The sequence below is a fragment of the Tasmannia lanceolata genome, unplaced genomic scaffold, assembly GCF_043159265.1.
Source record: "Tasmannia lanceolata isolate RefF3 unplaced genomic scaffold, GAP_Taslan_0.1 ptg000005l, whole genome shotgun sequence".
Classification (NCBI taxonomy): Eukaryota; Viridiplantae; Streptophyta; class Magnoliopsida; order Canellales; family Winteraceae; genus Tasmannia; species Tasmannia lanceolata.
Window position 1 is genome coordinate 19,110,665 of NW_027518682.1, and position 20,572 is coordinate 19,131,236.

A 20,572-nucleotide genomic window follows, 5' to 3' on the forward strand; every position below is an offset into this window, starting at 1 on the left:
GGTGCCACCCCCACCTTTTTACGGATGTCTTCATTTTTAATTATATCTAACCTTTTGTGGCCGCACATCCACCCAAGCATTCGCATCTCTGCTACACTCATCTTATGCACATGCTTCTTCTTGGTGGTCCAACATTCTGAGTTGCCCCCTCTTACCTTGCATGATATCTTCAACTCACCTGAATCACTCCCTCTTACCTTGCCTGTAATCTTGTCTAAGATTACTTTTTGCCCTACAAAATAAAAACTCATTAACTCCCCCAAACTATATATCATTGTGTCAACTAAGTACTCAGTTGCAGCAACCAAGTACTGACTGTGTTGAGCCGAATCAACCAGCATTTGTTTGGCTGCTTTTGGTCTTCATCCTCATTTTGAAACACTGATAAAGTTAATAATTTTGAAACACTGGTAAAAATATGGTTTTATTTGAAAATAGGGGTGTGTGTCTGCCTTAGCTCTCTCAATTTAAAAATAATGAAGTCCTGTGTCCCTGTGTTTCAAGCAACCTGGCTTCTTTACTTATGCTTTAACAGTGCAGCACTGCACCAATCAAAGTAGAAAATCTACATGAAACAATCTCTCCTAGTTTGTATAGATTAAACATTTTTCATATTTCTCCATCCCATAAATCCTCAAGGGATTTGTACTGTCCTTTCGGGGTCACGAATGTTTCAGCGCGGCTCAACCTTTGTTGTGGAAGAAGGCTGATTTTCTGCAATTCTTCCTCGCTCAGCGGCCAATCAAATATCTCAAGATTCTCCTTCATCCTCTCTTTGTTAAAGCTTTTAGGTAGAAGACTTACTCCTTGCTCAAATACCCATCTCAAACAGACCTGCATTCACCTTGATTAACACCTATATGGTTCTTAGTTCTTACTCAACAAACATTTTTTTTTCTTTACCTGAGCGACGCTCTTCCCTTTTGCCTGGGCTATTTGTTTCAGTTCTTCAGATTCGAGCACCAAGTTGGACCCCCACAGAGCTCCATACCCTCCAAGAGGAGAATAAGCGCTCACATGGATACCTTTCTCCTCACAGAAGTCTCTGAGTTTTTTCTGCTGCCATAAGGGGTGCATTTCCACCTAACCAGACCAAGATATCATGCATAAGATGAGTAAATGGCTTACTTGAAAGGAAATAAAGCAGCTGCTTGTATTATTGGTACTTATTAACGTAATAAGCAAGGATACATGTAAAATGAACTAAAAACCAGACAGTAAAATCAGACCAGTGATCGAATCGAAATAGAAGACGAAACTTATCAAACCATGTTTCCAACCGGCTTGAACGTTGTCATTAATAAATTAATTTAAAATTAAAATCATATAATTAAGAATGTGCTCGCACAAAGGAAGCACTCACACGCGCTCCCTAAAGGTCACATAAAACGGCCAAAAAGTGGAAAATTCATGTGCTCACTCACAGAAGCACACTACTTCTGAGAGAAACTGACAAACGAAATTGATTGAATTACAAAGAAGAAATTGATGGGCTGAGAATCAGAATGTACGGAGAGGATGAAGATGAGAAGAGAGCTCTGATACCAATGATGGAATTACAAAGAAGAATATGATGGACTCGGAATAAGAATGCAGGGGTGAGGAGCTATGATAAATTCCAATAAGAGACCAATTTGGGCTACTGTGGCAGAGGGTTTTCACCTCTCTCAAGGGATTTTTGTTTACAAGTTTTTTTTTTTGAAATGGTATATATTATAAAAGAAACAGAAGGGACACCCGAAAGGGAATACCCAAAGATACAGAACAAAAAATAAAAAATAAAAACTAATTACAAAATGACTAGGCCATCAAATAGAAAATTGATCAGACCAATTCATCGAGATGCATACCACCCCTCTTCTAGCCAAAGCGTCCGCCTTCTCGTTAGCAGACCTTCTAACATGAATCAACTCAATATCTGATTCCACCAATATATCTTCCATTTCGTCAAAAAGATCCAAAAACCTCCAAGGTGGAGCCATCCGACCCCTCAGCCACTGGATAACATTAAACGAATCCCCTTCAACAATCACACTCTTCGAACGGTCCCTACTCACCTTTTTTATGCCATTGAAAGCCGCTTGGACTTCTACCTCCGTAGCGTCAGTCACACCTAAAGGGCCCCAAAAAGACCAAAGAACCTTGCCGGCATCATCACGACATAAACCTCCCACCCCGGCTGGACTAGGATTCCCAAAGCAAGCACCATCGAAGTTTATTTTTAACACTCCTTGAGGCGGTGGTTCCCATCTCTGCACAACTTTATTAGCCCACTCACTACTCAAGCACACCACCCCCCATCCTTCCCAAAGATCAAACGCTGAGACAAACCGAAAAGATTGATGGCATCTCGTCCAATTAATAACCAAAGCAATTATCCGCATATAAAGATAATGAGGAGCCTTGGACATGCCCTCAAACACCCGCGCATTTCTCTCCTTCCATACCACCCACCAAGTGGCAAGCAAGCATACTTCCCACAAAATTTTCCCTTTCTTCTTCCAAGGCACAAAGCTCCATTGTTGCAACAACAATTCAATAGATCTAGGGAAAATCCAGCTGATCCCAAATCTCAGAAATATGCGACCCCATATAGACCGGGTGAACGAACAATGCATAAATAGATGATCCGCAGATTCCCCATCCGCAAGACAAAGGGGGCAATGATCAACAAGCCACATACCTCGGTTTCTCAGAAAGTTAATGGTTTGAATCCTGTCGCGACATGCGGCCCAACCAAAGATACTAACCCGCGGCGGACAATGAAATTTCCACACCTTTGCTGAAAAAGAGGGAGTAGGGCAGGGCATCAGGCTCGTATAGAAAGATCTGACAGAAAAAAACCCAAAAGAATCTGCAGTCCATATTCTCTTATCCATCCCCTTTCTTTTAATGTAGCCATTATCCAAAAGCCTCCTAAGTCTAGTCGCAGAATCTAACTCACAAGCAAAGAACCTTCTTCTATAAGCCGGGCACCATTCCCAAACACCATCCCTACTAACCATACACTCACTCACCATAGCTTCTTTATTCACCGCAACCCGAAAAATTTCCTGGAACAACAACCTGAGCGGGCTATCACCACACCATAAATCACTCCAAAACTTAACTCTATCCCCTCCATAAACCCTAAATCTAATATTCAGGTTGAATAGGGGGGACATTTTTAAAATATCTCTCCACACCGTTAACCCCTTTGACTTAAAATTATCGAAAGACTCCCACCCTCCGGGTTGACAACCATACTTACTACAAATAACCCTAACCCACAAATGAGATCTTTCTTCGCCAATTCTCCATAACCACTTTCCAAGTAAAGTGTGGTTAAACTCCCTAAATCTTCTAATACCCAAACCACCCACCTTGATGGGCACACAAACATCCTTCCAACTCACCAGAGAGATTCATTTTCTGTCCTCATTACCTCCCCACAAAAATCTACGTTGGATCATTTCAATCCTCAACGAGACACTGACAGGACACTTGAAAAGAGACATAAAATATACAGGAATATTTGCTAAGACTGCCTTGATTAAAACCAATCTTCCACCTCTCGATACTAAATTTCTCTTCCAAGTATCCAACCTACGCCCAATCCTTTCTAAAATCGGCTCCCAAAATGCCTTATTTGGTCTTCCAACCCCCAAGGGCAGACCCAAATACGAGGCCGAAAGATTATCCATCTCGTAACCCAATAACCTCGCGAACTCCAGAGCCTCATCCAAGGGGACATTCAACGCAAACAATCTAGACTTATGGAAATTAGATCTTTGACCCGTTAACATTTCATAACATCTCAAAGAGGACTTTAGATTTAACACTTGGGATCTCTCCGAAACACAGAACAAGAGCGTATCATCCGCGAACTGGAGGTGAGAGACCTCCACACAGTCTCTCCCAATACTGAAGCCATTGAACAACCCTACGTCGCATCCTTTAGCTAACAATCTACTCAGAGTTTCCGCCATGATGACAAACAAGAAGGGAGATAAAGGGTCCCATTGCCGAAGACCACGGGAAGACTTTAAAAAGCCTTTAGGAAACCCATTTAACAACACTGAAAACCATGCTAAAAATACACAGGACATAATCCATCTGCGCCATCTACTCTCAAAACCCATTTTAGCAAACAATAAATCTAAACAGTCCCATTCCACTCTATCGTAAGCCTTTTCCATATCCAATTTGCAAATAATTCCTCTCAACTTGAGCCTACGATAATAATCTATGGCCTCATTGGCAATAAGGGAGCAATCTAATATTTGTCTCTTCGCTACAAAAGCACTTTGATAATCAGAGATAACTACCGGTAGAACTTTCTTCAAGCGCTCCGCTAGAACCTTAGCCAAAATTTTATATAAACTACCCACAAGACTAATAGGACGGAAGTCGGCAATTTTTGTTTCCCCCGCTACTTTAGGAACAAGAGTGATGAAGGTAGCCCTCGTGCCCTTGTCCAGCTCCACACCATTAAAAAACTCCATGAAAAAATCTAATATGTCCTTTCTCGCATATTCCCAACAAGATTGGAAAAAGGCAAGACAAAACCGTCCGGCCCCGGAGCTCTATATTTGCTCAGAGCAAAAACCCATCTCTCAATCTCCTCTTCCTCAAACGGTTTTTCCAACTCCGCACACAAAGATAGATCCAAACTGCTAAAGTCAAGATGCTCCGGAGTTGGTCTGGGAACCCCATCCAAAGTATATAAGGAATTTTAAAACTGTAAAATAACTCTGGAAATCTCATCTTTACCCGATACTGCCACTCCCATATCTACTAAAGAATCTGTCTTATTTCTCCTCCTCCTTCCACTGGCCACGGCATGAAAGTATGCCGTATTTTTACCCCCCTCCTTTATCCACCTATCTCTTGATTTTTGTCTCCATGAGATTTCCTTGTGTAACAACACCCCTTTGTGCTCTTCTTTTATCCTATACCAAGCTCCTCCCTCAAATCAAAAGACCCTAGCCCATTTTCCTCGAGGTCCTTAATTTCCCCTATTCTACTTTCCATCCACACTTTCCGGGTTAGATCAATACTCATTTGCTCCTTCACCCACTCCCTTAATTTCTCCTTCACAAATCTTAGCTTCCTACCGATTCTAACATCAGATGGACCCACAGATTCATAGGATGTCCACCAGTGTGGACCCCGATCCGGAGGACGAGTGCCGAGGGGACGCGAGATCCCTCCTGCAATCCTCTAGATCTTCACAATGTGAAGGAGAGCTCTGCCAAGGAACTCTCGAAACAGGTGCCACCCTCACAGCATAGCACGAGTGGCGATACAAAAACGAAAGAGATACATCCTGATCAGGAGCTAGGGCTCGAAACCAAGATATACCTAAAAATAACTCAGAGTCGCCATCCATGGACACGCCATGGAACAAAAAACAAATGCTCCGTTTGCAATGGATAACCAGAGATACAAAAGGTCCGTGCCTGATGACGAATGGAGAAGGTCCGAAGAGCGCCCCCAATTCGCCCGAGTGCGAACACTTGGTCTCTTATGCCATTTATTATTAACTTCGAAGAAGTTTGGGTAAAAATCATGTGAAATGGGAACAATCCTCAGGAGTCGTCTATCTAAGCATGCATTTCCTGAGAATAGAAATAATAAGCACACAAAAAATAAATGAAAGAGATGCCACCTAAATATTGCTAGGTTATGAGTGACATGCCTAACTGGTGTCTAAGCTCCGATGGACAAACACATGCATGCTACAGCTAAAGGTATAGTTCTGCACAAGAAAGTAAGAAAACACAACAAAATATACAATATAACGACACAACAAATCCTAAGACTCTAAACGATTTAGCCCGAGTCCTCGGATGGTCTGGTATTCATCCAAAGAAGCCTACGTATCCCCGCCTCCACGAGAATCAAGGCAACGTAGTTCTTCGCACCTATTCTAAGCTAGGATGCCTAAGACACCTAGACCTCTATCCTAGACTCGATCTAAAAGACCGGACTAGTTATTAAAGTTTATTGTACGATTATTTAAATTCCAGTGAATTGTGAATTTTAAGACACCCTATATGTCCTAGCTAAATGCAGATTAGCCCTAGGCTAATGCAGGTGGTTCCTACAACCTATGTGTAACTAGGCTGTATTTCCTAAGGAAAACAATGGGATCACTAACGCATCCTAGACCTAGTCATCAGTCGGCGATGTGAATCGCCAACTGACCGGACGGAGGCGCTCCTAGCTAGGACAAACTCCTAACTCTAACATAGACACACAACAAGCACACAACAAAAGACAAACTCCTAACTCTAAAACAACACAAACAAGCACACAACAAATAAAAGACAAACTCCTAACTCTAAAACTCTCTATCTAAGACAAACTCCTAACTCTAGAGGAAGATCTTGTTGAAAACAAGGTTTTGAAGAAAAAGGGTTAAAGCATTTATTTACAAAGTTTGGCTGGACTTGGGATGAAGATCCCAAGCTGCACTACGTACCTCGTGGAAGAGGATCAAGCCAACGTAGTTCAAAAACGAACTCTCAAACTACGCTTCTAAAAGAAACACTCAACACTTTATATTTTTTTAAGGTTTTTTATATTTTTAAATGTTTTTGATATTTTTAAAGTTTTCAAATGTTTTTTTAAGTTTTAAATTTCTAATGTTTTTGGATTTTAAAGCTTTTCCAATGCTCTAAACCTTTAAATGTTTTCAATCTTAAAGGGGACACGCAAGTAATACCATAAACTAAGGCAAAGCCTTAAAGCAAAAAGGGGAAACCCCAAACAAGCAACAAAGGTCTCAAAGAGACGATCCACAACAAGAAGCTGGCGTCTCAAAGAGACAAACCACAACAAGAAAGATAGCGCCCCAAGAAGAGAGAAAACGATCCAAGATCCCAAGCAAGCAAAGCTCTAATAAGACTGAGTTAGTCTCTAATCAAAGTGAAGAAAAAGGTTATCAAGCAAACTCAGATTTTCATTCAATTATTATAAAAATAAATCAAGTGTTAAGCAAAGAAGAATTTTCAATTAAAAAATATACAACCTATAGCAATCATAAAATGATAAACAACATAAATTAGTCCAAACCAGCCGCTGGATAGCCTAATAAAGCAAGAAACAACATTAAACACTTCTATGCCCAACCACAAGTACCACTGCCCCAATATGGGGGTAAAATCAGATGATGCTAAAGTAATCATCTGATATCACAAATACACAGGATAATATTTCTAAGCCCGCCTTGAGATCAGACAGTACTCATGTCGATAATATCGAATAGAGTAGTCATCTGATCTCCTTCTTTCCTAAAACAATTTATTTAAATAAAAGACAAGTTTATGCACCTCAAGAGAGTCTCACCTGAGCAGTCCATTTATTATCATCTTCAAAACCTAACTCAAAGATTAGTACAAGAGAAGAATATAAAAAAAAATATCAAAAGATTATGATAATTCCAATTTATTAAAAATTTCAGTGCATACATGGGACATCAACTTGTGCAGATCCAAGTGTGAAGCGGTGAGCCATAAAACATAAAGACGGGCTCCAAGTAACCTTATCATTGCCCAGAGAAGGGTTCTTTTTTAAAAAAAAGGAAATGGTTAAAAGAAATCCAAAAGGTTGGGTAGGCCTACTAAACAAAAGAGGGGAGCGCTACTTGGATTGAGCGAGTCCCCTAAAGATGGGCTTAGGCTAGCGCCTTCATCGCCCTGTAGGGGACAGAGACACTTTGTTAATGAATGGGTTCCACTCCCCGCAAATAGTTAATATGAGATCTACGCACAATACACATTATGAGAATTTTCTCTTATAACAACTCTTTACACTACAGAGACTCATCTTCAAAGTCCAAATTGATGCAAAAGGAGATGAAAGATACACATTGAACTTTTATTCTAAAAGTGAAATACCTCTACAGCTCATGATGACATCATCTATATTATAACATTTATGCCAATCTGAACTTAATCACAAATGCCAACAAAATAACAAAATTTGATGCAAACTGCTACTAAAACATGATGAGGAAAACCACAATTTATAAATCTGCCAACAGTTTAGAATAAACGCACATGATCTCTTTTAAATCATATACGTGGGTGTTAATACACCTAACCCTTCTAGTATTTCAGCTCAGAGAAATTACTCAAAGATCGAATATCATATGCAGATTCTTGCTAAGGAATTTCATAGGGAGGCATTTCACAGCCAACAGAATTCATAGAACAAATAGTAAAGCAATCAGACAAGCTCCATGAAATGAACAAGCTAGAACAGAAACTTACCTTATTCTGATCTGCAAATGACTTTGAATTAATAGATCAAGATCTCCTGAAGGATTCAAACTAGTAAGAGCCGGAAAATGGTCGGCCGGAGCTCCGATGACCTCACCGGAAAATGGAGATTTCTTCTTTCTCAGCCTCTCAAACCCTCTCTCTCTGCTCGTTCTCTCTCTCTCTCTCTAAATCCTAGTTAAAATGAAAAATGAGTTCTGCGATGGCAAAGAAAGATTGGATGGTGGTATTGGTCTGTAGAAATGGATTTGAGGTTGCCGGAGTTAGGGGGAGAATCGGCCGAAGAAGATGGGTTCGGCAGGAGGAGAGGGTGGTGGTTGGAAGAAGAAAAAGAAGAAGAAAAAAGAAGAAAAAGAAGGAGAAAATGAGGCAAGGGCTTGGATTAAATTGTAGAGATGGGTTTTGAGGGGGGTTGGTGGCTTCTCGCCGGATTCCGGCAACCCTGGCCGGAGAAGATGGGATTTCGCCTGAGAAAATGGAATGGGGGGAAGGTAGATGTGGGTTTTAATGGCTGATTTGGGTTTAGGGAATGGAGAAATCGAAGTGGGTTTGAGTAAGGGTTTAACAGGGGAAATGGGTTTGGGTGGCTCGGCTGGTGCAGAGGAGGGGAGAAGATGGTGGCTCGGTTGGGGATGATGCAGCCGGATTCCGGTGGTGGGTGGAAGAAGGTCTACCGGAGCAGATGGGGTATTGGCCGAAGTAGGTGCCTTGGCCAACGCTCGGTGATGGTGGAGATGGGTTAGAGGTCGATTGAAGTGGGTTTGATGTTAGGGTGGGCCGGATTTAATGGAGATGGTGGTGGTGATGGTCTTGGGCTCGCCGGATTCCGGCAAGGTTGCCGGAATCAATGGCAAAAAGGGAAGAAAAAGTGGTCGGTGGAAATGAAGGTGGGATGAGGTTAGGTCTAATGGAAATGGAGGCAAATGGGGGGTAGAATGGGTGGCTATGGAGGAAGTAGTAGTGGCGGCAACAGAGGGATTTGCCGGAGGAGTGGCCGGAGGAGATGAAGTTGTGGGGTCGAGTTCTCTTCCTCCCTCTCTGTTTTTGTTTAGAGAGAAAAATGAGGCGCCCTCCTCTGTTGAAAGCCCTAATTCGGTAGATATTTAAGGGAAATGATAAATTCGCCTCCTTTCCATTCCATGGACAGCCCCTTTACATATGATTCACCCTCCCTTTCTACATCTGTACTACGCACATTCTCACGGCTCGTTGGCTAGGTGAATGGGTTCAAATCTCGACGAAATTTTGTGAGGATCTGGACGGGACCCTAATCTACGCTGGGGTTAAATTTGGGACACGTACTCACTCATTGGACAGGGTTTTGCACAATCAATACGAATTTGGGTCTGGTCAAAATGGGGTGTCTACAACCAGCTACCTAGCTTTTCTACCATGCTAGGGACCAGTAACCATGCAATCTCGAATCTGAAAGGAGGGGGACCCCAAGATTCCATTCTCGGGTCCAAAATGATAGGGCAGTGATCCGAGACTAATGAACAATGGACATTTGAAAAACCTCAGGGACCAGCTTCAACCATCCATGACAAAAGAGAAATCGATCAATCCTACTCCGAGACTCACCCCGACACCGCGTGAATCAAGATCCAGCCAATGGAAGATCAATTAATTCATTTTTTGCAATGAACTCATCAAATGACCTCGTGTTTTTAACCGATCCGCTACACCCCAATCTTTCACCAACAAACCTAATCGCATTAAAATCACCCCCGATGCACCAAGGATGGTCCCATCTCTCCCTAACCCCATTTAGTTCCTCCCATAATAACCCTTTCTCCGCTCCTAACGAAGGGCCGTATACCCCAGTAAAGGTTACGCATAAAGCATCCTCCGTCCTCAAAAGGACGATGGATAAGGAGAAGCATCCTTTCCACTCCTCCTTAAAAGACCACACCGACTCATCCCAAGCTACTAATATTCCCCCCGAGGCCCCTTTTGACTCCACAAAGGAGAACCTCCAATCACCCCTAACACCTATATTTCTCAATAGATATCTATCCACTACCTCCAACTTAGTTTCCTGAATACATAATAGGGTCGGCTTCCATTTTCGAACCATTTCTTTAACCTGAGCCTTTTTCTCCAAAGATCCCACACCATTAATATTCCATGATAAAATCTTCATAGGGAACCAACTTTGACAAATTTCCTCCCCTTCCGACCACTTTTCTTCATATCGGAGGGAGAGTAACCCATTTTTCCCTCACCCACTTTCCCCCCATAATTCACCTCAGTCTTTAACTTAGCTAGTTCCCTAATCATCCTCTTTTCAGTAGGACACTCCGACCTAGCCAAAACTCCCTCTGCCTCTCGAACCTCGGCCTCCCTAATCATCTCATGAAAGCCACCCACCGGACCAGAGTATTCAACTCCTAACACCTTACTAACACCAATTGTATGCTCCACCATGGCCTCTACCCCATCTAAACCATCCCCTCCTTCTACCTCTTCATCACCCCCCCCCCCCCGCCTGATGTCAGAAGAAACTTTCACTTGAGAATTAGGCCCTGGACTATTCTTGGATGTCTTATCAAAAGCCACATCTAGAGAAATTGGAGAAGAATGTGACGAATATAAACTCAAAAATTCTAGATTTTTCCTGTCAGAAGCCCCGTATACACTGCTGATTCCTGCATCTAATCCCTGCAATTCAGCAAAAGGAGACAGAAACCCATTATCCAAAATCGAATTAAAATTGCTAGTACCTTCCATTAGCGCACCGCAAAGGATACTGACCCCTAACCTCTGTCGAGGACAATTGATTTTCTCGATATTTTCATTGCTCCCAAATACCTGAAAGCTAGGGCTGTGGCACCATCCATCCAGGCAAGAACCCAAGGTATCTGCAGATCCAGTAAACAATTGATTCGGAAGTGGATTGCTGTCCAAATCTTCAACAATCCTCTTGAATACTCCATCCTCATTAATTGAAGTGCTCACCTGCTGCTGAATGATGTCTCTAAAGCTCCTTTTCATCCTCACCGCATTAGGGTGTTTGAAGCCAACCTCGTCTTCTCTGCTCTCCACCCTCAAAGAAGAAAGACCAGCAGCAGCCAAGTCTGGGCTTTGATCAACTTCCCTCTCCGCACTCTCCACACCGAATTGGATACCCTGACTTTCCAATGGTTGGAATAAATTGATTAGGGCCGGAGAAGATTGTACGGGCTTCCTAATTCCATTCCTATCAAAACTAGGGGTGCTGGACCCAGTTTTAGCCACTCCATTTCCTTCCAAAAAGCCCACAAAACTATCCACCAAAAGATTTAGGTGATTTTTTAACCCACTCAGGGGCCCACTCGAATGAATCCCAGGAATAATTTCGTACCCACCCCATTCCCAATGTTCCGATTTTTCTCAAATTGGTGACCTACTATCCCCGGTAAAAGAGACCCACTGTAGCCGATCTTTTCACGCATCAAGTAATTGTTATCGTGTGCGATACAGCTATTTTCCATCCTTCTGTAATCCCGCCCAACTGCAGCCTCATGTAAACCAACACGTGTTTCTAGTTCAGAGTTTTCAAACTCGTCACTATCCTGCGCCCTTTCGCTAGAATAAGCCGGTAACAGAACACCTACCGGAGAAACGTTAACGTGAGCCTCCCCCGCCGATAGCTCCTCCTCTGATCCATTATCGTTGCTCCGGGATGACATAAAGCTGCTGGAATCATAGCTAGAGTCCTCATACCCATCCAAATCCGGCGATTTTGACTTGTCACTCACCGTATGTTCAACTCTAGCACATTTGGCCCAAATTATGACTCCCTGAACACTGGTCGGAACCGCCACCACCACCGGACAACTCCGGCTAGTCGCCAATCGTATTCTCTCCTCGAAATATCCCCTTGCCGATCTACATGAATCATCCACTTCTAACACTCTGCCAATCTTACTTCCAATTCTCTTAAAATTTTCCAAACACCAGGCTTGTGGTGGTGGGATCCTAGTTATTCTCCACCACCCCTCCTCGTTCAGAGTATCGAACTTCTTATGCCAGTTTAACAGTTCCACGAATGGTGAGTTGTTAGCCGCAAACCACATCATTTTCGCCTTCTCAATCTCCGGTCTGGATTGCATAATAATCAAGACCTCAAGCTCAGCTATCTTGTATACCTTTAACTCCCCACCAATCTCTGCTCTTTTTCTCAACCATTCCTCAATGGCCTTAACATTACCTGACCACCCACACCTAATTTTTCCCCATAAACTGTTTTCAACCCCTTTTATGGATGCAAGTGACACAATCTCCCCACTATCTGAGTCACCATAGTTAATAAACTGATTAGGTGATGTGGTAACCTTTCCTTGACACCATCATCTACCTCAACCATCTTCCTTATTTCAGCTTTTTCGTGAGGTTTGCGCTTCTCTCTATCTCCCTCAATATTAACATCCATCGATGACCAGGCTTTGCCGCAACCCCAGCACTCAGCTCTTCTTCGGAAGTTGAAAAACCTACACCTGCAGCACTTCCAATCCCCCATCTTCCCATTTTTTCTCTTTACCTCTACTTTCTCAATCCTTCTTGCTCTACGATTTTTCTGCACCAACCAAGGAGGTTGGGCACGATTTCCTCTGTTCATGCAGACGGAGGAGGTTTTGGCACTGACTTACTTGGCCCGGTGTTCTTTTTTTCAAGAGAGACTTGAAAACTTCATAGTTCTTTTCTTCTCGTAAATAGAAGAAATGAATCAAAAACCTTAGAAATCACACGGCTGAAAACAAACAAGGAAGAAGTAGAGCTTAGATTCCAGCTCAAATGTTCCTTTTCTTGGACGAACTCGAGAGAAAATTTCTCCGAATTGGAGTTTCCCTCCAAGGGCGAGAGTTACAGAACCCCAAATTTGAAAACAAAAGACAATCTAGAGTTCTAATTGAGAGAAGGGGATGAGTTTATACATCACTCCCTTATCAGAGTTAACTGTTGGAAATTTATGGGTTAAATAGATTAGTTCAACAAAACTAGTGATTTATTTAATTGAAATGAAATAAAGAAAGGGTTACCTTTGATGATCCCGAATGTAAACCGCAAATCAGTAACCAAAGATCAAAGCATATATCTGAGAAATTGAGTAGAATTTAGTGGTAGAGGCACGTTACGGAATAACGCTACCCTTAAGATAGATTATCACCCCACCACGCTAGGTATGCAATCGGGTTCTCTTGTGACCTATCTCCAGGATACAACACCACTCTCCTTGTCGTTGACGGTGTGCACGCACCGGCTCGGACCTTGCGAACACGATCTATGCCGAATGATTTTGCCCAACAAAATTGAAACTTGGAAACTCTTAAAGCTAGTTGATCAAAGTATTTAGATATATACTTGATCAGAAAATACAAAAATCAGCAAAATAGATACATGAACAGTGTATAAAAACCAAGAAGAAGAAGTAGAAGAAAAGGCACACCTTACATATGAGATGTGTCTTGTATATATATATATACAAGAGACTTGCACTATTTCTTAGTGTCCCATTGTAGTGCCCCGTTGTAAAACGGTCAAAAACATGCACTAATCATTAGTGTCCCGTTGTAAAACGGTAAAAAACACTAATGATTGAAAAGCATTAAAATAATGAAAATTAACTAAATCATCATGAATCATCATTCAACGTTACAATGCATTTATTATTTAAATAATAAATGGCAGCAACGTGTAACGTTTCACTGTTTGAATTTGATTCATTTTATTAATAAAATATCAAACTTTTTTAAAGACAAAACTTAAAATATTATAAAATTTTATCAATCCCCCACATGAATCAAAATTCAAAATAAAAAATGTTAAATAAATATGGGCAAACCAAGATATCATGCAATGGGCGAAGGTGTCTTGTGGACTTGAACCTTCACTTAGTGTTCATATATTACAGTCTATAAAGATTCCAAGTGAACTACATCTTGAACAAAGAACCTTGAGTAATAGACCTTCACATATTACACACATGATACCGGCAATGTAACCGTGTTCTATCGGGGTAGCACATTTCGGCCATGCGCTGATCCTGTTTCATGAGAGCTCTAGAGAACAAGCCTTAATTCTCATAGGAAGAGGCCCCACTTCCACACTCATATAGGTGAGTCCATCAAGGGTACCTGTAACCACGCACCCCGCTTATAAACAGCTATAGACCCATTCAGAGCAAAGCTCTTCCTCCATATCGTTACAGTTAGTACTATTTACATCTTAGGGATAGGCCAAGAGAAGTCTTTCATTCTCTTGAAAATTTAAGTACAGTACTTTCACCGATCACTTGAATAACTTGTTTTTCCCATTGAACCTAGTTCTTGGGATCTCCAGTCATATAGGTTGGGTTGCCGTTATTGGTGATTCTATTTGATAGGCTTTAGCCCCATCCCTCTTGATGTTTCAGCCACTAGCTTTTTAGCTAGTCCTTTGGTCAGTGGATCTGCCAAGTTTCTCTCTGACCTTATAAAGTCAATTGCAATCACTCCATCTAAAAGCAATTGCCTCACATTATTATGCCTCAGACGTATGTGTCTGGATTTACCATTATATGTTCTACTCTTAGCCCTTGCTATTGTAGCTTGGCTATCACAATGAATAGATATAGCTGGAATTGGCTTGCACCATAGAGGAATATCTGCTAACAGATTCCTAATCCATTCCGCTTCTTCACCTGCTTTATCTAAAGCAATAAATTCAGATTCCATGGTGGAACGTGCTCTATAGGTCTGCTTGGTAGATTTCCAAGCGACAGCACCACCACCCAAAGTGAAAACATATCCACTTGTGGATTTAGTTTCTTCTGAATCTGAAATCCAATTTGCATCGCTATATCCTTCTAATACAGCGGGATAACAACCATAGTGGAGTCCAAACTCCATTGTGCCTTTCAAATATCTTAAAATCCTGATAAGTGCATCTCAATGTTCTTGACTAGGGTTACTATTGTATCTGCTTAGCCTACCAACTGCGTAAGCTATATCTGGTCTAGTGCAATTCATTAGATACATTAAACTGCCTATAATTCTGGAGTATTCTGATTGGGATATACTTTTTCCAGTATTTTCCTTAAGTTTTGAACTAGGATCATATGGTACACTCAAGGGAGTACAATCAAATTTGTTAAATTTTCTAAGGATCTTTTCAACATAATGAGATTGTGTTAAAACAATCCCTTCTAAATTTCTAATTATCTTAATTCCTAAGATTACATCTGCCAACCCAAGATCTTTCATGTCAAAATTTTCTGACAAAAGATTTTTGGTGTCATTTATAACATCTAGACTCGTACCAATGATTAACATATCATCGACATACAGGCAGATCAAAACTCCAGAATTACCTTCAAATTTACTGTATACACATTTATCAGAATCATTTATAGTAAAACCATTTGATAACACTACTTTATCAAATTTCTCATGCCATTGTTTTGGTGCTTGTTTTAAACCATAAAGAGATTTTATAAGTTTACACACTTTACGTTCTTGACCTGGGACTACAAATCCCTCAGGTTGTTCCATGTAAATTTCTTCTTCTAATTCTCCATTTAGGAAAGCGGTTTTAACATCCATTTGATGAATTTCTAAGTTATAGATAGTTGCTATAGCTATCAACAATCTTATTGTTGCAATCCTAGTTACAGGAGAATAGGTGTCAAAATAATATATCCCTTCTTTCTGTTTAAAACCTTTGGCTACTAATCTAGCCTTAAATTTTTCTATAGATCCATCGGTTCTAAGTTTCTTTTTAAAAATCCATTTACAACCTATTGGTTTGCACCCATGAGGTAAATCCGTTAACTCCCATGTGTTATTTGATATAATGGATTCTATTTCACTATTTATAGCTTCTTTCCAGAAGTTTACATCCAAAGAAGACATAGCTTCCTTAAAAGTAGATGGATCATCCTCCACCAAGAAGGTATAAAAGTCAGAGCCAAAGTTAGTAGTTTTCTTTGCTCTTAGACTTCTTCTAGGTTCTATCTCTAGGCTACCTTCTTCTCTACCTCTTTTTCTTCCTTTAGGTTCTTGGTTTTTTATTTGAGGAATACCACGACTACTAGATGCAACTTCTGTTTGAGGTATTAGAGATTGACTTACACTAGTTTGTTTAAGAGGAAACACATCCTCAAAAAATTCTGCATCTCTAGACTCTAATATAGTGTTTACATCTATGGAATTATGTTCAGATTTTACCACCAGGAATCTATAAGCTGCACTATTTTGTGCATACCCTATGAATACACAATCCAATGTTTTAGATCCTAACTTTGTTTTCTTAGGGGGAGGTAATCTTACTTTAGCTAAACACCCCCACACTTTAAGGTATTTAAGACTTGGTTTTCTACCTTTCCATAACTCGAATGGAGTTCCATTTTCATTTTTATAAGGTATTTTATTTAGTATATGACAAGCCAATAATAAGGCTCCCACATGTTCAGTGGTAGCCCTGAACTAGATAGCATGGCATTTACCATGTCAATTAGAGTCCTATTTTTTCTTTCTGTAACTCCATTTTGCTGTGGAGAATAAGGTGCCGTCACCTCATGAATAATTCCATATTTTCTACAATATTCAGAAAATTCATTGGAGGTGTATTCACCACCTCGATCTGATCTAAGTATTTTAATTCTTTTTTCTAACTGATTTTCCACTTCAGTTTTATAGGTTATAAATTTTTCTTAAGCTTCATCTTTAGATTTAAGAAGATATACCATAGCAAATTTTGATTTATCATCTATGAAGGTAATAAAATATTTATTTCCTCCTCTAGTAATAGTGTTCTTTAGGTCGCAAACATCACTATGTACTAGTCCTAGAATTTCTGAATTTCTTTCTACTGATTTAAATAGTTTTTTGCTAAATTTTGATTGAACACATATTTGACACTTTGGTTTTTGTTTAATAGAAACATTTGGAATCATACTTAAGTTCACTATTCTTTTTATAGATTGTGAATTTACATGTCCTAATCTACCATGCCACATATCATACGATTCAATAATATAAGCAGAAAAATCATAAATTTTATTGATTTCATTGATGGATATATTGAGCTTGAATAAACCTCCACAAGCATAACCCTTTCCCACAAACATCCCACCCTTGGTGAGAATAAACTTATCAGATTCGAAGACGAGCTTGTAACCGTGCTTGTTCAACAAGTAGCCAGAAATTAAGTTCTTCCTGACTTCTGGAACATAGAGAACTTGGTGCAGTGTGAGAACCTTGCCGGAAGTGAGTTTGAGATCAATCTTCCCTTTCCCCATGACCTTAGCCGTTGAGGAGTTACCCATGAAAAGCATTTCGCTTTCATCTACTTGATGATAGGTGACGAACGCACTTTTGTCACAACAGACATGTATAGTGGCTCCAGTGTCTACCCACCAATCACTCACATTGAACACCATGTTCACTTCAGAGTCTACGGTTATAAGCTTCTTCACTTCGGTTCCGTGAATAACAGTTCCAGATTCCACCATATTGGCTTGAGGAGCGGGTTTCGCTTGAGAGTTTCCGACATTTTGGGAAGTGTCTTTCCCCTTTCTATGTCGACATTGTCTAGCATAGTGTCCAAGTTTTCCGCAATTGAAACAACCCTCTTTCTTCTTATTTTTGTCTATCTTTTTGTTAATTTTGAAGTGGTTTCGGTTCTCCATCTTTTTCTTGTTTTGATGAGACCCAAAGTTTTTATTTGTTTTCTTCTCACTAGTTTCAACAAGATTAGCCTTAGAAAGGAATTTCGATTCTTTGTCATTTTGATCACGATTCCTATGTTCTTCTTCTATTCGGAGTGTTACTAGGAGATCTTCTAAAGATAATTCTTCTTTTTTATGTTTAAGACTTTTTCCGAATTCTTTCCATGAAGGTGGAAGTTTATCAATAATGGTCGCCGAATGGAAACGGTCATCCATTTTGATTCCTTCCGCTAGGATCTCATTCAATAGGAGTTGGAATTCATGAACTTGTCCTAAGACGGGTTTTCCATCTATCATCTCAAATCTAAGATAGTTTCCAACTACATATTTTTTCACTCCGGCATCTTCGGTCTTATATTTTTTATCTAAAGCTTCCCACATTTCTTTGGCGGTCTTCATTCCACAATACACGTCATACAAGGAATTCGACATGGCACTAAGTATATAACCACGACACAAAAAATCATCATTTTCCCATTTTTGAGTAACCTCGGATTGAGCGGGCTCATGCTCTTCGGGACTAGGCTTGGGTGTAGTCAAGATATAGGCAATTTTAAGAGTTGAAAGCCAAAAGAATAAGCGTTGTTGCCAACGCTTGAAGTTCAATCCGTCAAACTTCTCTGGACGAGTGTAATCTTCACCGGCCATGTTGAACTAATCCAATAATCTATCTTAAGTTGTTGGAAATTTATGGGTTAAATAGATTAGTTCAACAAAACTAGTGATTTATTTAATTGAAATGAAATAAAGAAAGGGTTACCTTTGATGATCCCGAATGTAAACCGCAAATCAGTAACCAAAGATCAAAGCATATATGTGAGAAATTGAGTAGAATTTAGTGGTAGAGGCACGTTACGGAATAACGCTACCCTTAAGATAGATTATCGCCCCACCACGCTAGGTATGCAATCGGGTTCTCTTGCGACCTATCTCCAGGATACAACACCACTCTTCTTGTCGTTGACGGTGTGCACGCACCGGCTCGGACCTTGCGAACACGATCTATGCCGAATGATTTTGCCCAATAAAATTGAAACTTGGAAACTCTTAAAGCTAGTTGATCAAAGTATTTAGATATATACTTGATCAGAAAATACAAAAATCAGCAAAATAGATACATGAACAGTGTATAAAAACCAAGAAGAAGAAGTAGAAGAAAAGGCACACCTTACATATGAGATGTGTCTTGTATATATATATACAAGAGACTTGCACTATTTCTTAGTGTCCCGTTGTAGTGTCCCGTTGTAAAACGGTCAAAAACATGCACTAATCATTAGTGTCCCGTTGTATTATCCCGTTGTAAAACGGTAAAAAACACTAATGATTGAAAAGTATTAAAATAATAAAAATTAACTAAATCATCATGAATCATCATTCAACGTTACAATGCATTTATTATTTAAATAATAAATGGCAGCAACGTGTAACGTTTCACTGTTTGAATTTGATTCATTTTATTAATAAAATATCAAAGTTTTTTAAAGACAAAACTTAAAATATTATAAAATTTTATCATTAACTGTTACAATCCAACGCTAGAACCACTTGTTCTTCTCTTTTTTTTGAAAGATAGAAACACTTGTTCTCTTTATGGTATTAAATTACAAAAATAAGAAGTCATTGCTCAAGGGTATCTACCTGATTCACGGCAGGGGAAATGTTGGAATGGGCCAACAGCAGGGCCATCTTCTTACATGTGAAGTTGCTAACTCCAATAGACTTTGCTAGACCCAGTCTATGACACTCTTCCATGGCTTCCCACGTGCCTTTCATATCAAAAGGAAGAACATCCTCCTTTGTGAAAATCAATCCCTTCTCACACTTCACTCTCCCCGGGAAATGAATAAGGTACAGATCCAAGTACTGCAACCCCAAAGCCCTACAACACAGATCAAGATAGGAATACTTTAAAATTCTCACAAAGTCCATTCTAATTCTAAAAGGAATGACAAAAACAAGTTGGGGGGTTTTTTTTTTCCCAACTGGAGACTTTTATGAAGAGCCGGGAGAACGAGATCGGGCTGTGAGTCGGCACAGGCGAGCTTGGAAGTGATGAAGAGTTCATCTCGGCTGGAGACAAGGTTTCGCCGGAGGGCTTCGGATATGGCTTGGCCGAGGGGTTTTTCCGACTGGTAGATACTGGCTGAGTCGAAGTGTCTGTATCCCAATTCAATGGCATGGATAATGGATTCCTCAACGAGGTCTGGTGTTGGGATAGGGTAAGTTGCTGTTCCCATGCCCACCAAAGGAATACTCCAACCCGAGTTCAATACTACTGAAGGTATTCTTCCCATGTTCACTCTCTGAAAATATAGTCTTAAGAAAGAAAGCTCTTTCTCCTCCGACCTATTTATCTTTATGAGTTTCTATATGCTCCACATATTTTCTATATTGAATGCCGATTTTTTGTGGATACTGTTTAGACGTAGGAGGAAGAGAGTGACAAGATATTGGAATGGGCCTCCTTCAACAGCTTGGTTTGTCAAAATGGTGCCTTCTTTGCACGTTCATGCTGGTACCCAGCCAATGAAGAGTCCTAAATTAGGGAAATGATATATACGCCCCCACTGTTCCCCCAGGCCACCCACTTAGTGTAAAAGAGAGTAGTCATAAA

At 40.4% G+C, this 20,572-nt stretch overlaps 1 protein-coding gene across 1 annotated transcript; it reads right to left on the reverse strand.

Moving 5' to 3' along the window:
* Nucleotides 1-408: 408 nt before the first annotated feature.
* Nucleotides 409-20,388, reverse strand: LOC143877847 (7-acetyl-epi-neemfruitin B aldo-keto reductase-like). The gene is made up of 4 exons (XM_077380111.1): nt 19,942-20,388; nt 19,597-19,837; nt 904-1,083; nt 409-834 (listed from the first exon to the last, which is right to left on the reverse strand). The coding sequence occupies exons 1-4, from the start codon at nt 20,250-20,252 to the stop codon at nt 610-612; spliced, it is 957 nt and encodes a 318-aa protein (XP_077236226.1). The 5' UTR covers nt 20,253-20,388; the 3' UTR covers nt 409-609.
* Between the last annotated feature and the right edge of the window lie 184 nt (nt 20,389-20,572).